Here is a 17255-nt window from a genome sequence, read left to right on the forward strand (position 1 = left end):
AATAATGGGAAAATGAATGACATATTAAACACTTAACATCACAATTAATTAAATTGTTAAGATAAGAACATGGTCATATCTTTGCATTGTTTAATCTATTATTCATACATTACTCATCATATTATAACAAAATCGATTGTGATATAAGTTATTGAATTTTCTAATTAAATTATGTAAAAATTGATTATCTGTTATTTATTTTAATATGTGTTTTTGTACTTTTACACTCGAATTCAGAAAATTTCACGTTGACAAAAATTTTATTGCTTTTACATGCATCAATATTGTATATAAGAATCATATTCGATAATAAGCTAAGCAATTTTAAGGTGCAGAATCTCCCTAAATTCCGACCTCCTAGTCTCACTATAAAATGTTCTATGCTTGTTAGGCAAGTAAGTTAACCAAATCCACCCTCTAATCTCCCATTCCATCGTTCTTCCAATAGCATTTTTGTCAATCTTCCACCACACTCTTTCTCCATATTCATCTCCGGCAAAGATTACGCCCCCTTGCCTAGTGAACGGCCGGTAAGCGCTGGTGTATCTGTCTTTGAACCAGGCCTTAGGGTTGAGCAAAGAAAATTTGGATGGCCTGGAGGAGATTACTTCTTTTCCATCACTACTGTCATGAAGAAACCAGTTTAGAATTGCACTATAGCCATACACAGTATTGTTCAAATTTCCAAGGCTTCAAATTCATCGTCATGGTCTCTCCAACGGATACCTTGAGCCCAAAGAAAGAGTTGGGTGGATCAAACGAACCTTCAATGGTTTTCTCTAGCTCAATCTCCCTTGATGGATTATCTGAAGATTTGCTAACTGAAACACTTATTATGCTCGTCTGAAGAGTTGGAGTTATTTGCAGTGATATCCTTGAAGGGAAATGCTTTTCATCAACCCCAACACCTCTTTCATTCATCAGAGTATCATTCACAAGTTGAACAATATCACACCTTATGTTGTCTGTGTTGATCATCAAATTAACCCATCTGTCTTGAATGGTGACTTTGTGGTTCAACTGGATAACACCTTCAAGTTGGTGGTAGCTCAGAGAGAAGAGAAGTCGCTCATCAGGTAAAGGGCTGCTGGAGCTTTCTATGTCCATGGCAATGACAGGACAAAATAGATGAACTTTCCACAACCCAAATTGGGATAGTGCGTAGGAAAAAAGTGGAGATAGTGTATTAAGTGTGTGGGCAGCTTGGAGCTCCACAATCCAATTTGTAACCGCAAGGTTTAGAGACCTCATCCATTGCTCTTCCAAATTACACCCCAAATACTTCATGAGCAACCGCAAGATTGATTACAAGAACAGTTAATAAAAAGACTAGCAAGGCTCTGATAACATCAGATAAAGAACGAGTTTGGAAAGTAAGCTAAAAATCTTATCGAAGCATAACAAAAATACATCAAATGTTTGAATTTACATATTCAATATATTGCATGAAATCCTAACAAAGTAAAATATTATTTTATTTGACACCTTACTATCAACTTGGTCTAACCCAAAAATAATAATAATAAAATTATATATACAAACAACGTGTATAATTTTGTGCACAGATAATAACATATCATCATATAATTGAGTGTTATTTTATCTCTAATTCATAACCATCAAATCACATGATGACATGTTATTATTTATATACGTAACACTACTCCAACAATAAAAACAAAAAATTGACTTAATAGACAATACACAATGACAACATGTAATTTACACCAATTTGTAAGATCATGCCCATGTAATTGCAAGTTAAAACACTCTTGTATCCCGCACTGAACTCTTGTTTGATAATGGTTATAAAAGGTACCATTTGTTAGGATAATGGTAATTTCCTCTACTGCTAATCCAAAAGTCCCCCAACCTCACTTTTCGAACTTGTTCAAAACTTGAGTCTCGAAATTAGAGTTCCTATCTAACCCTACAGTCTTTTCAAAAACAAGAAAAAACGGTCTTTGGCTATGTAGATGCTCGTAAAGGGACTCCAACTCCGAATATTGTGGGAGTAAACTATAGGCCTAAATGCTCAACTAACCCTTCACAGATGTTAATAATAAAAAATCTCTACTGGTTGGAAAATATCACATATGGATCTTGCACATAACCTCATTCTTGTTTCATTACATGATAAAAGAACATGTAAGCAGATAGACATCACATTCAATGGGTACCTAAAATTATAATCTAAAACTCTGCCTATTCATTGAATCATTTTCTTCATCCCTTTAACATTACATTATTGATTTCACAAGGAATGTTAATGTAATATCCATGTATGCATACACTTTATGTTCACCAAAATTATAAAGAGTTATATTTGACAACTCACAGTCTGGTCTCAGCAGGGATAAATATACATATTGCAACTTTCCCAGAATCATTGGAAGTGTAATTTTTGAATTGGAAAGACAATTAAAACAAAAATTATCACCTCACTGGTTCTTGATTTCATCTATACTACTCTCTCCTGTAATGTTGCATCCCAGTGCAGCAGGACTAGGAGATTCCTGTGTTCTGTAAGTGGTTTCGCTCTTCCGAGTTTGTATTCTCAAAAAGCGTGCAAGATCAACCCATTGCTACAGCATTTAGAGAAAGAAAACTCAAGTTAGTGATGAATAGGAGAATAAGGAAAAGACAACTGCAATACTGGTGCCATCAGCGGTGATTTTGAGAGTTCACGAGAAAGATTAATCAAGAATTAATGATACTGCAATTCCAAGTTTATTCATGCCAAGGTCGACACTTAAATCGTAAATCACAACCAACCGAGATACCAGCTATAGAAATTAGAAATAAATAAACAAACCTATGCACTTTAAAACGTTTGAACAACTATTAAGGATCCTGTCAGAGATTTTTAAATTCTATCACCAACAACCTTTTAGACAGTAAAGAAACCCCCACAGAGGAGTGTTTTCACTCATCTTTTAAAATATGAGATAATGACAAAATTCAGGATCTCTCAAGGTCCACAATAATTACACACAATTTCACTTGAATAACAGCATACAGATATCTGTCTTGCAGCCTTTATCCTGTGACAGTAAAACATATCATAATGACCTAGGCCTCACAATTACAAATAATTTCCAACAGGGATGGATGCATAATTATATAGCATGGTTCCAGGATGCAATTATACAATCACAGAGACTGAATATGGTCCTCAAGAAAAATAATGACAGGATTAAAAAGGAAAATAAACTAGAAAGAAGGAAACAAATTTCCAACCTGAGTTCCCCAATAGCTGTTAATTATCCGAACAATAAATGATACCATATTTACAAATAATGTGTGAGAAGAAAATTCCTCAGAAATTCGATGCTCCACTATTCCAGCAATTATCTGCATTAACATATTTATCAACTATACGTAAAGATATCGCACAATATTTTTTTGCTAAAATATCATTGGTGAAGCTGAAAAAAGGTTAATGCAGAAAGTAATATCCTTACCTGATAACGTAGATTAGCAGATGTTCCAAGAAAACAGCTATAAATAACAGCAGTGTTAAAAATTGGAGACCTTTTGTTTTGTTGATTAGTAACCAATGATGGATTTATGAATTTGCGCATCAGACACAATATATTTGAGGTAGCAACAGCCCCAATACTGGAATTAAATCCCACACCTGCCAGTTTCAAACCACCAACAAGCACTGATGCAACTCTATGACTGACATTCCAGTCCTTACCAGCAAGATTCTTTTGAAATGCATTATCTGGAATGAACCCAAGAAGACCTTTTAAAGAATCCACATTGTCTGGCACATTAATCTCATCAGCATATGAAAGGAATGAGAAAGTTGGGGCAGGAAGCCAGACAGTGAAAAAGTCAACCACTATTCCCCTAAGAGTATCCGTGATAACATAGTCAAGCTCTTCAAAAAAATTCTCTTTACGTCTCTCATATTGAGCCAAAAGGGTGGTGGTTATCGAAATGGCTTCCTCTACTGTTAATCTATGCAAGAATTTGGGATCAGCTAACAATCTTTCTCTGAAACCCTGTATTCAAATGATTTATTGTGAAATGAGCATCTATTCAAAACTAAAATGCCATATCTAGCTATGCTATTATCTATTGGTTTTGTTTGTAGAACCAATTATTTTCTCTAATTGGAATTTCGGAAAGTAATATCAAACTGAAGAATAGGCAAGGTCACAAAACATAATAAAAAATGATGGAATTTTCTGATGCTTGAAGACCAAACAAGGATCTTTATCAGTAAGAAAATGTACCTGAAAGCGATGAGTGAGTTCTGAAAGAAGAGGATACTGTTCTAGGTCAAAGAAACTCTGAAGTACCTAAGGTGATATAATACCAAGATCTAGGCCTTTTTGGAGGTCCTGATAAGCATGACAAAATGTCCTCTTTATGAGAGAAGGAAATATATACAATCTTAAAAATAAAAAAAAACAATGATGCTTTACACAAAATAAAAGTCAACTAAAAACTAATGCTATTTCCTTGGACTATGAAGAACAGCTAACCTGGGGAAGGGCATCCCGTCTCCTTCCAGCCGCATTCATTACTCGAGCTATTTCAGCACGATCAAAACAATTTCTGCTACATGGTCTGGCAGCACAATACCACAAAAAATCAGCGAGAGGAACTTCTCCCTCTCTTCGTATGTGTTGCCTTTCAGGATCAAGTAATATAACAACTTGATTTTTCTTTAGCATCTTCCTTGAAACTCTAGCTGATACCCCAGTCCCCCTTGCTCCATATGCAACATGGCTTGCCCAGTCACCACTACTAGCATACCATTGGTACCTCCATCCATCTCTGTTTGCAAAATTATTTGAGACATATTATACTCCTCAACTACTCTAGCTTGTGCAGATAGATATGAGCTCGGGCCAAATGGAACCAACTGATTTGAAAAGTTCACATTGACCGATGATCTATGCAAGATAGAAGTAAAACCGGAACCAGCAGGAGGCACATATACTTTGTGCCCCGCCTTCGAAAGCCCTCGAATTCCTTCTGCTTGAACAGTCCTTAGAACCTACAATATTTGAAAGATTAAAAAGTATTCCAAGAGGCAAGAACAGTAACTAACGCAAAATCAATAAATATACTAGTTACTAGATTCCCTACTGCTATCGACCAGTTAACAATATATGTAACTTAACTATTTTGTACACAAGTATTAACTGAAGCATTGGTCAAGTAATGTTACTGGACCGCAAAGTACCTTGAGTGGAGTACCACAGGCAACAAGATGAACCCCATTATCACGACAGAAATTTAACAGCGGCTCATACTCTTGCCAACGTTGAGGTGGCCGATGCGACACATGAGACTTTAACGTTTCTCCATCTATCCTGCCATAGAATACAGGTCTCAATATAAGCCACAATAAACATTGTTTGAAAAAAAAAAATATGATAACGTCTTAATACAACCTCTTGTCTATGTATTGATTGAGTTGGTCTTGCAAGTCACAGGGAAACATATCAAGAGCCAAAGAAATCTTTCGCTCACTCTCAAGGCAGCGTTTTCGCAAATTCTTGACAATCTCAAGCTCCAGTTCTCTATCGTCTTTTACAGGAACCTGCTCGGCTTCGCCTAAATACACAATTTTCGCGTTCATCAACTTCTCCCACACACTCTTCTTGTCCTTGCCCACGGCCAACGGCTCTCCGATCGCCGTCGCGTCGTATATTCTCGCAGTGACAACCTCCTCAGGCGCAACCGTTGGACGATCCCTTGGCGTGATAGTCGCAGATTTGGTATCATCTCCAGCTGCCGTGGCGGCTGCAGCTGACTGGAGGAGAATAGATGCCCCGACGGCAACGAAAGGAGAGAGCAGCGCTTGGCGGCGGGAGATTGAGTTGGATTCCGGAACATTCTGGTTCTGTTTCTGGTGGTGGTAATAAGAAGCAAGGGAAATAGAGGTGACGTGGCGATGCAGTTTGGTAGAGACAAGACCAACTTGACGTCGTAAAACTGAATTACACTGGTGGTGCAGAAGCGGTTTAGTTGTAAAAGTAGGGCTGTGGGTGTGCGTGTGGGCCTGCATTCTCAGACTGCTACGAGTTGGCGCAAAGCCAAGTCATTGAGTATACCGAACCAATAGCGTCAGGTTGTCAACCGGTGGCGAAATTTTGGCCTCATATACCCTGCCGATTCTGTGGTCTCAATTTTGTAACATATTCAAGATCCACTTTCTATAATACAATTATCTCAATGGCTTTGGTGGAGATTATTTCTGAAAGTTGTAATTTAAATAAAACGTTGCTTGGAATTTATGGTCATCAGTACTTTTAGACTGGCGTTGACCCGATCACTCGTGGGTTCAATTGATCTATTAGATTGATAAAATCTGACCAGATAATTGAACCATAATACTATTCAGTCGATTTAACCTCATATTAATATGAATTAATAAATAAAACAAACTTTAACCATGGCCTAAACTAAATTTGGCATCAGTTCCTGTCCAAGTTATAAAACAGTGATGCATAGGGAAATAAAAGCTGTTTGTATTTTTTGGGATACAACAAACATCTGCATCTCGATAAGGATTTACAAGAATATCGTCTAACACAAAGGACAAATTTCTTCTCAATCTATTATTCCAGGATCTGCAACTAATTTTGATTGACCCATTGAGGTCTAGTTCATGTAACCAATTACACTCATGTCTTCTGATTGAACAAACCGAAAAAAGCGAACTATGGAAAAAAGTGCAAGGACTTAAAACGAACGGTGAACCTTGGCGGTCTCAACTCTCAAACAACAAAGACTGCAAAAATGCTCTTCATAGGAGAGAAAGCTCACTTAATGCCATGAAATGATGGCAAGACAGCAATGAGAGGATCACCATAACCAACAGCCTCTGTAACAAAGTGAAAATCAGATAACTAGATCAGCTTCATATCCAAAGAGGCACAATTCGCCAATAATTGCTGAGACATGCATGAATAAATTTGTTAGTGTCAAATGAAAGCCCATAGTATTACTCCATATGAAGTGGCTCAAGATATTAGGATATAAAATGAAATGATAAATAAGAAAAAGATGATAAATGTCATACCTCCATCATTAAAGAGGAGCTTCAAGACTTTTCCAGCCACGTCTGACTGCTCCACAATTCAAGTAAGCATCATAAGATCAGACATTTATAATGAGAAGAAATAATTTAGAATTAAGAAATCAGAAAGGTAACCTTACCTTCACTGGAAGTTCAGTACCAAACTGATCCAAGTATCCTATCACTTGTCCTTCTTTAATCACATCCCCCTGGATAGTTTGTATAGTTAATTCCCAATACCATGGAAAAGCATATTGAATCATAATACATAATGGAGCCTAAAAGTCAGTAATTGGATCAGGAAATTAAGTCAGCCATAACTTTAGCCTTTGCTATGAGACTACAATAAAAGTTGTACTGTAAAGAACAATGGAGTAGACAGAAAGAACTAAGGTGAAGCAGAGACACCTCTTTACAGATGGGACGTTGCTTCTTTCCTTTCACTGTTCTGTTCCTCCGGAATGAACCAACCTAGCAAAGAAAAAATTACAAAAATTAAACAGGAAAACATTGTTAAAAAAAAAAAAAAAATTAAGAAATGGGATTCACTGTCTAGGAACATGTACCGTTGGAGAAGTTACTAGAACATAATCATTTGATCCAGAAGCCTCCAAGGCTGCTAATTTTGGTGACTTTCCAAAAGACACATTAGCAAAAGGACTGGCTTTTTCTTCAGAGGGTTTTGGTGGTGTCGATGGTGCAGCCACAGGAGCTGATACATCCATGGGTTTAGCTGGAATAGGTGGTGGTGTTGTAGGTGGAAGGCTTGACAAGGGAGCTTTAGTGGCTCCAACATTCCGCTTCAGATGCATTTCAAAGTATCCAACCTATCATAAAGTAACATCAATACACAAAAAGCTTCTGCCATAACTATTAAGGTTTTCTGTGCAGTGCCAGCGATTTTCTCTTTTTTTTTTTCCGGATAAAGAATGAGCAAGCCAGAAGTTCAGAATAGTACCTTCAATTTCAGCTCAGCAATCTCTGTCTTTTCACAGACCTCCAGTACCAATGCCTGGTGATGTGAAACCAATAAGTAAGCTAGTTACATTTCAGAGCAGAAGACAAAGTTGCAAGAACTGCAGATTAATATCAAGGTAGCAGCATGAAGTTCAATTTACAAAAGGAGCAATGAAATTTTCTCCTGGAAAGTGGTACAAAAAATTTAAGGCTTTCTTCTCATAAGAAATGCATAACCTCAACAGATGAGCACAGTAAATCAATTTATATGAAATAACTGTAAAAGAAAATGGAAAGGAGAAGCAGAGATATACAGCTAATAAGCAACAATAAGGACTGGGAATTGGATCTGAATATAGAGCAAAAAAGCTCTCGAGGAAAAATACTCACCTCAAATGCACTTGGGAAGGTGCGCAGGGCATTTTTCTCTGGAGAGCTTTGAGTAGCACTCTCAGATGAAACTGCCTCATCAGAAGCATTACAAGGCCAAATTAATCATTGAAAATTAGATCACACATTCCATTCATAAAGAAACATGCAAAGGAATTCTCACACATGACGAATTGAGGAACATGGGGCTAAACAAGTATAAGAACCGAAATGCAAGCATAGTTTCTCAACATAACAATCATTTCCATTGCAATCAATGATGAGTTCAGTACTCCTTACAAAATAGATCCTTCATTCATAACTGGATTGCCAAATGGATGAAAAAGAACTTACTCAATTTCAATATAAGATTGTTTAAGTCAGCAGCCTTCAATCAAATTTAGATGCATCAGACACTGGCTTTTTCTTCTAAATTTAAAAAGTGAACAATTTAAAAATTAGTGACAAAAGATTAATACAACATCTTGTGTTGTATCATGTGCAACCTAACTGCTGCCTTCACGTATGCATCAAATTAAATATACTCAGAGAATATTCAAATAAGATTTCACTGGTACAATAAAAATTCAGCACTTTATGGAATCAGAGTTTATTTATAACAATACTGATCATGAAACTACCAATAGAGGGATAACTCTATTAACATCAAGACAATAGAACAGCACAAAAACTATGAAACTCACTGTCAGACGTGGCTGCTACAGTAGCTTCAGATGTCTTTGCACTTAATACAACTGTCTTGTATCGCTTCACCGCAGAAGCAGCAAGTTTGTGTGATTTACTCGAGAAGTGCCAGCAACTATTTTGAATAGACACCATTGCAGGTCTCTCAAGCAGCGATCTCACTTTTGAAACGGTACCTATAGAATCTAGAATCCAACAACAAGATCAAAGAATCAGATTGCATATTAAACCTTTAATTTAGCTCAGGTTGTAAGAATACTACACATGCGATATTTCTGTCCATTCTCACATAATTAATAACTAGCCTCCCGCGGCTGATATTATAAAAAATCGAAAACAAAACAATAAACAAACAGAATAGAGAGAAAACACGTTTCAAAAACATTTCCAGAAAAAATCACCAAAATTGAAACAAATATAATTTTGCTTCATACAATTTTCTTTCTGAAGAATCCGACTAACATGTTTCGACAAAAATAATTTCTTAGATGTTAGTCGGATTCTTTAGAAATAAAATAATCCTTCGACTACAATTTTCTTTCTAAAGAATCCGACAACTATTTTGCTTCATGTAATTTTTTTTCTAATGCTGAGATAATAGAAATTCAATCGCATAAGAAAGAGAGATTAAAAATTAAATCAAGAAAACATTTCTTGAAAAAAAAAACCAAGAAAAATAGTAGCAGCTAGCTGAAATGACATTTCGCCTAAACAAAATTTCTAAATCCGCTCCTTCTCTAATTCACATAAACGAAGCCGATTCTCACAATTACCTCTTCAATTAGCAACAAACTACAGATACATAACAATCATAAGGTCATGAAATGAAACGAAAACACGAAAGATCGATCTGACAAGAGGAGGAGAAAATTACAGTTGAAAGATCGGAGAATGGCGGAAGACTCCATTGAAAGAAAATGAAATGATGAGATAACAGATTTATGAAAATGAGAGTTGAAAGAGAGAGAAGAGTGAAGTTTTAAAAATGTTTGTTGGTACAGTCGAGCTGAGGTTTAGCTAAAGTGGTGAATAAGAAAGAGGTGAGGAGATAGACTGAAGAGTGTTTCTTTGTTAATTGGTTGGCCTTAAAATCTCCGTCCACCCTGCCTTTGTTTCGGCACCGCTTGGGTCTTAATTTTTTCTAACCGCTTCTTTCTCACGTGGGCCAGGTGAGTTTGTACATCTGTCTCCTTGTTTAATTACGGTAATTCCACAGTCATAATTAGGATTATGTTTCCTAATTCTTTCACAATAGTAAGTTTATCACTAATTTGTATTTCTAATTATGTATAAAAGATAATTTACTTAAAAAAAAGTTTATTGGAAGTAGTTGATTTTTTATTAAATTAAAAAATATTATAATTCAACGATCCTCAAGCTAGCAATCCTCATTATAAACGTTGAATAGGACATTTTTCTTTAAAAGTCACAAAACAAGAAACAAATAGTCAAATTTAATATAATTATCATAATCCATGAAATATTGAATATATATTTCCTATTGTTAAGAAATTATACTCCTCAATTTCGACAATCACAATTAAAGTATGAATAATCTTCTATCATATTGAAACGACGATGATACTCATTAAATTAATGTCTGTTGTATTATCTTAAAAGGCTATTTATATAACCCTAACTCTCACCCTTATAAATTCTAAATAATGGGAAAATGAATGACATATTAAACACTTAACATCACAATTAATTAAATTGTTAAGATAAGAACACGGTCATATCTTTGCATTGTTTAATCTATTATTCATATACTACTCATCATACTATAACAAAATCGATTATGACATAAGTTATTGAATTTTCTAATTAAATTATGTAAAGATTGATTATCTGTTATTCATTTTAATATATGTTTTTGTACTTTTACACTCGAATTCAGAAATTTTCACTTTGACACAAATTTTATTGCTTTTACATGCATCAATATTGTATATAAGAATCATATTCGATAATAAGCTAAGCAATTTTAAGGTGCAGAATCTCCCTAAATTCCGACCTCCTAGTCTCACTATAAAATGTTCTATGCTTGTTAGGCAAGTAAGTTAACCAAATCCACCCTCTAATCTCCCATTCCATCGTTCTTCCAATAGCATTTTTGTCAATCTTCCACCACACTCTTTCTCCATATTCATCTGCGGCAAAGATTACGCCCCCTTGCCTAGTGAACGGCCGGTAAGCGCTGGTATATCTGTCTTTGAACCAGGCCTTAGGGTTGAGCAAAGAAAATTTGGATGGCCTGGAGGAGATTACTTCTTTTCCATCACTGCTGTCATGAAGAAACCAGTTTAGAATTGCACTATAGCCATACACAGATTGTTCAAATTTCCAAGGCTTCAAATTCATCGTCATGGTCTCACCAGCGGATACCTTGAGCCCCAAGAAAGAGTTGGGTGGATCAAACGAACCTTCAATGGTTTTCTCTAGCTCAATCTCCCTTGATGGATTATCTGAAGATTTGCTAACTGAAACACTTATTATGCTCGTCTGAAGAGTTGGAGTTATTTGCAGTGATATCCTTGAAGGGAAATGCTTTTCATCAACCCCAACACCTTTTTCATTCATCAGAGTATCATTCACAAGTTGAATAATATCACACCTTATGTTGTCTGTGTTGATCATCAAATTAACCCATCTGTCTTGAATGGTGACTTTGTGGTTCAACTGGATAACACCTTCAAGTTGGTGGTAGCTCAGAGAGAAGAGAAGTCTCTCATCAGGTAAAGGGCTGCTGGAGCTTTCTAGTCCATGGCAATGACAGGACAAAATAGATGAACTTTCCACAACCCAAATTGGGATAATGCGTAGGAAAAAAGTGGAGATAGTGTATTAAGTGTGTGGGCAGCCTGGAGCTCCACAATCCAATTTGTAACCGCAAGGTTTAGAGACCTCATCCATTGCTCTTCCAAATTAGACCCCAAATGCTTCATGAGCAACCTAGATGCTGCTCTTGATTGGCAACCTGTCAACTGATTCTTGAGAGAAGTTATACATCCTAGGCGAAGATCAGTAGGAGCTTCATAAATGCACACAAGAAGCAAAAGAGTGATAAAGGCGAAATTGAAAATGTCTTTAAAGTTGGAGATAGAGTATAGTTTTGGAAGCTTGAGTAATGAGTTACATAACTTGTTTGGAGCATATTTAAGAACATCTTCTATGAAGTTGATCAAAAGATTGGAAACTGTATTATCGTCTAGTAAACTTGACGAATTCGAGCGGATTTTGTAAGTTTTTGAGATCCACAGAGATATAGAGAGACTATAATCTGCAATTATGGAGAAAGAGAGAGATGAGGATTGAAGATTTTTGGTCACACAAAGATTGAGAGAAGGTTGAACTGAAGTTGTCGAACACATGCATATAGACATGGAATTGGCTTTCCATTGAGAGATTGATGGAAGATTTTGAACCCATTCAAATATATCAGGATACCAACAAGAAGTAGTCGTAGCCATAGCCATGAGAGCTTCTTTATTTCTTAGCTTTCTTCTCTTTGCTAGGACTTCATCAAAATGATATTCATATTTAAAGACTCATCCATCAATGAGTTGGAAGTAAAGGTGAGATTCTTATGGGAAATACATGTAAAAAGTGAAGCATATATTAGTTGGATGCTTTAACTAAAGCCATCCTTCAGTGTTGAGGAAGAAACTTGAAAGAAGGATAATTTTACAAGAAAAAAACTTTATAATAAGATATCTTGTTTCCAATTTGCAAGCAAAGGCCTTCTTCCATGTAAAGTATGACTTGATTAAGGGAGAGTTTCACATGATCTTACTAAGGTTTAGTTATTATCAAATAGATAAGGGTTTTCAAATTTTTTAATAAATCATAAATGGAAACTTTCCTAAGTGCAAAAAGGTAGTAAAAGATTAGTTAGATACATTTTAATATTTGATTTTCTTAACAAAATTCATTTTCAGAGTTATCATCTCTTATCCCCGATTAATGAAACTCTTAAGATATGAAAATCATCAATAACAATCTCTCCTATACACACACACACACACACACACACATATATATATATCATCACTTTTATGGGGTCTTGTTGATGCTTTCCCAAACCTTAGATAAGATAAAGAAATAACAAGTCTCATTTTTATGAGCTTGAAGTTCCAAAGAATAGAAAAAAGTTAGGCAAGATGCCATAGAAGAAGCTTAATTTAAATTTGTCACACTTTCTTTGGGAACTCTTTATTCCGGTACTCTTCCATTATCCAAATAACATTTGAGAATCTAATAATAAACAAGAAATGTGATTAGTAATTGAGTAATATTATGTATATTAACTTTGAGTATATAAATAAATATATATTTATGTGTATTATAAGTATAATGAGTGTTATTTTATTATTAATTTAAAATCATTCAATCACATAAATTAATTTATATACTTAAAATAGATATATATAATTATATATTCAATATTATATCGAGTTTTTTCAGTTTTTCATGATATATGTATAATGAAGATTTTGATAATTCATGTGAATGTTGCGAAAATGAATTCTATATCAATAAAAGCATGTCGTGTAGGCAATATCTTGTTTGGTTTAACCAGAAAATACAAATCATAAAGTTATATTTAAGTATTTGATATTGAAATGTAGCGATTTCATTCCACCCAATGTTCCTTGAGAATCAACATTTATTCCTAATTTTTTTACCTTTTTGTTTAGATAAAGAGAATATTAATTAGAACAATAAATGAGTATATATGTTAATAATTTTTAAAAAATCAAACTATTTATTTGAAACAAACTAAAATCCAATTTATGTGATGTTTCAACCTAATTGCCTTAAAAAAAAAATTTACAAAATGTGTTTTGGATAAATTTTATTTAAGGTTATAAATTAAATTTATTATATTTTGAGAGAGTTGTACCAAAATTACTAACTCTTTAAGGATTACTTTAATTATAACTAAACAAAATTCTTTGAATATAAATTTACCCTAATCCCTACCTTAAAATAAATAATAAAATTATATGTATTTATTTTTTGTATACAAATAGATATATATTTAATATATGTCATTTTGTAATTAAGTAATTTTGAATTGACGATAAAATAATACACAATAATGTAATAACATTTATAAATGTGTATATATTTATATACTCAAAATGAATACTCATAATATTGCTTTAAAACAAAAACCTTGAAATCCTTTAATCTTAAATGTCATTTTTTTTTTCTAAGTCAGAAACTCATATCCTAGAATCTCACATAAAAAGTACAAATTCAAACATGAAAGATCATTAAATCCATGTAAGAAGATCAATATTTACCTGTTTTTCATTTTAATTTGATGGGTTGTTGTGTTGTTAGAAATATAGACAAGATTGCAGAATTTTAATGAGGTGAATGAATTTCCAAAAGTTTAATGTATATGCTATACTTTATAGCATAAACACTAATCTTCATTTGAGGGTGTTGTTGCAAAAATTCAAACTATTGGGGTTTAGAATTTCAATAGCGTTTTAGTGATGTATGCACAAAATTAAGGATAATGAGAGTTATGATGATTACAGGGGATAAATGTTAGATTTATAATTTTTGGGTGACTGAAAATTTGTAAATTTTAGTGCTTCAACTAAACTATTTAACCCCTGAATTTGTTTAATTTTCCAAGGGGCTAGTTGTTAAATTTTAAAGTTAAAAGGAGTTTATCTATGTTTAATAGGTATAAACACAAGAATTTAAAAATTTAAGATTATAAAAACATGGGTCTTGACACGACCCAATACAATCTATCTTAAAAACGAATTTTAATATGATCGATAATTTTGTGAGGTGTAACCGCTATTTTAAGTAGAGCTAGACATATCCCGTAGAAATCTATTCAACAAGTTTACTATGCTTATGATTTGTAACAAATTAACAATGTAAAATTTAAGCCTTATTGATAGTTCATTACTTCATTAACATTGGCTAAATTTTTTGTCGTTTGAAAAATAATATACTTAAATGATCTTAAAAATATTGCTGTATTTATTATAAAAATTTTAAAAAAATCGTAACAACCCAATTTAATGGTGATAACTAGCATCGTGGTCTAAACTACCGAGGAGATCTAAGAGTCATTTTAGTACTATTAGTATCGCGGCAACTAATCTCCCTTGATCCGAATATCTAGCTCCACTGCCCTAAAATCACGCGCCACCCTAACTTTTACGCGCCAGCGATGGCCGCCCCACCGACACTCCCCCTCTCTAACTCTCAAGCCAACGCCCCGTCCCAACCAGCCATCGCCACGCCAGCCTTCCGCGCATTCGTCTCACGCCTGTCCTCGTCCATCCGTCAAGGCTTCTCTCAACGCCGGCCATGGTCCGAACTTGTAGACCGAACCGCCATGGCGCGGCCCGATTCCCTCTCCGAAGCCTACTCTCGGATCCGGAAAAATCTCTCCTACTTCAAAGTCAACTACGTAACCCTACTTGCGCTCGTACTCGCTTTCTCTCTCTTATCGCATCCTTTCTCTCTGCTCGTCCTTCTCTCCCTCTTAGGCGCATGGATGTTCTTCTACATTTTTAGACCGTCGGATCAGCCTCTTATAATCTTCGGGCGTACGTTCTCTGACCGCGAGACGCTTGGAGTGTTGGTTGTGTTGACGATTGTCGTCGTGTTCCTGACGACCGTCGGATCTCTGTTGATCTCTGCGTTGATGGTTGGAGCGGCGATTGTGTGTGCTCATGGTGCTTTTAGGGTCCCCGAGGATCTGTTCTTGGACGACCAGGAGCCTGTTAACTCAGGATTCCTATCCTTCCTCGGCGATGCCGCCGCCCCTGCCGCCGCCGGACGCGTTTGAAACTGTCGCTCGGGCGGATCGCGACTTCAACATGTATGATTAATTCATGATTTTTTTTCTGGCAAGCAATTGGGATAGGATTTTTGTAACATTTGGATATTGTTGTTTTGATTTGTATGGATTAAGTTTTGCTATTGCAATGGAAGATGTTAATTCTAAGGTAAATGAAATCAATCTGAGTCGCTTAGTTTATGGGGCCTATTTTGGATCTTACGTAGCAGATGACTTGATTTGCTTCTCTTTTATCAACTGTAATTTGTATTTTCACATTTACTTACATTTTTATGAAATGGTTTTATTTTTAAGGTAGTAGAATAGTGTGAGTAGGGAAGTTGTGTTTGTCTCCATTTTTATGATCGGATTGAGATTTCAAGCATATGAGGGATTCAATTTGCATCTGTGGTGGATTCAGTTTGCTTGGATTAAAGACTTGACAAATTAACAATCCTAATGGCATGTTGAATGACATTGATTGGGACTGTGGGATGAAAATGATTGTGTTGTATTATTATTTGTGCATGAATGGTTTGTTTGTATTGCGAGGATGATGTTTTGATACACGATTGACTGATTTATGAGCAACTGAATTGGGAATTGTTTCCACATTTACGATTTACTGTCTCTAATTGTGCTGTTTTTATCTACTGAGCTGGGTTTTTTCCTTTTACCTTCTTCCAGTTTTTCCTTTCTTGTCTTTGGACTATAGTATATTACAAATGAGGGTACAATGTTTATAGTTTTTGAGTAGAAGGAATTAAAGAGGAAGATTATGTGTATTAATAATAAGTATCAATTTTTGTATCAATGATTATGTGTTACCATGTTCATGTAATTGGGTTTTATTTTATTTTTAACTCAAAATTATCTAGTTATACATAGAGACATTATCATTGCTACTCAAATCGATATTCATTATTAGTTCACATAGTCTTTCTGACTGGGTATTGAATGTGGAACATATACTTGCCAATCATCTGGAAATGAGACTGACATTTGACTGGATTTGAATGTATTGGTGGTTACCTAGGTTATTGTTTGTGAGACCTGACTAAATGTGTAGAGATGCTTCGTATGGACTAGTAGATTGTTGAATTAATGCAGTTAACTGATGATATTACCATATTTTCCTTTAGAGAGGCCTCCATGATCTTGATTTTGATGACCTGCTTGATCCAGAGGTGTTCAATTGTTTGTCTTAGAATATAGATCTGGAATTGACTTGTTCAATGGTTTGTCTAAAGGAGCTATTATCTGTAGATCTGTAATTGAAGCACTACGTGTAAAAAAGTATACTGTGCTATAACATTGTTCGTATTACTTGATTGGTGTGTGATGGTTAAGCCAGAT

The 17255-nt window shown here is 35.0% G+C and overlaps 2 protein-coding genes and 3 pseudogenes across 4 annotated transcripts; 1 reads left to right on the forward strand and 4 right to left on the reverse strand.

Annotated features, from left to right (window-relative positions):
• Positions 1-232: 232 nt before the first annotated feature.
• LOC123192893 lies at positions 233-2579 on the reverse strand (annotated as a pseudogene).
• Positions 2104-6234, reverse strand: LOC123192889 (annotated as a pseudogene).
• A 243-nt stretch (positions 6235-6477) lies between these two features.
• LOC123192896 (biotin carboxyl carrier protein of acetyl-CoA carboxylase-like) lies at positions 6478-10179 on the reverse strand. 3 transcript variants are annotated; one of them, XM_044605598.1, is made up of 9 exons: positions 9954-10174; positions 9079-9264; positions 8396-8466; positions 8007-8060; positions 7615-7875; positions 7457-7519; positions 7189-7257; positions 7052-7097; positions 6478-6853 (listed from the first exon to the last, which is right to left on the reverse strand). In XM_044605598.1, exons 1-9 carry the CDS (start codon positions 9985-9987, stop codon positions 6792-6794), a joined length of 846 nt encoding a protein of 281 aa, XP_044461533.1. In that variant the 5' UTR covers positions 9988-10174; the 3' UTR covers positions 6478-6791. The 3 variants fall into 3 exon arrangements, with proteins under 3 accessions (XP_044461533.1, XP_044461535.1, XP_044461534.1); XM_044605600.1 differs by having other exon boundaries at positions 9853-9974; XM_044605599.1 differs by having other exon boundaries at positions 6807-6923; positions 9954-10179.
• Positions 10180-10971: 792 nt separating this feature from the next.
• On the reverse strand, positions 10972-12589 carry LOC123193459 (annotated as a pseudogene).
• Positions 12590-15102: 2513 nt separating this feature from the next.
• LOC123230369 (PRA1 family protein B1-like) lies at positions 15103-16073 on the forward strand. Its single transcript, XM_044656558.1, has one exon. The coding sequence runs from the start codon at positions 15285-15287 to the stop codon at positions 15906-15908; it is 624 nt and encodes a 207-aa protein (XP_044512493.1). The 5' UTR covers positions 15103-15284; the 3' UTR covers positions 15909-16073.
• The last annotated feature ends 1182 nt before the right edge of the window (positions 16074-17255 follow it).

This window comes from Mangifera indica, chromosome 12 (assembly GCF_011075055.1).
Source record: "Mangifera indica cultivar Alphonso chromosome 12, CATAS_Mindica_2.1, whole genome shotgun sequence".
NCBI lineage: Eukaryota > Viridiplantae > Streptophyta > Magnoliopsida > Sapindales > Anacardiaceae > Mangifera > Mangifera indica.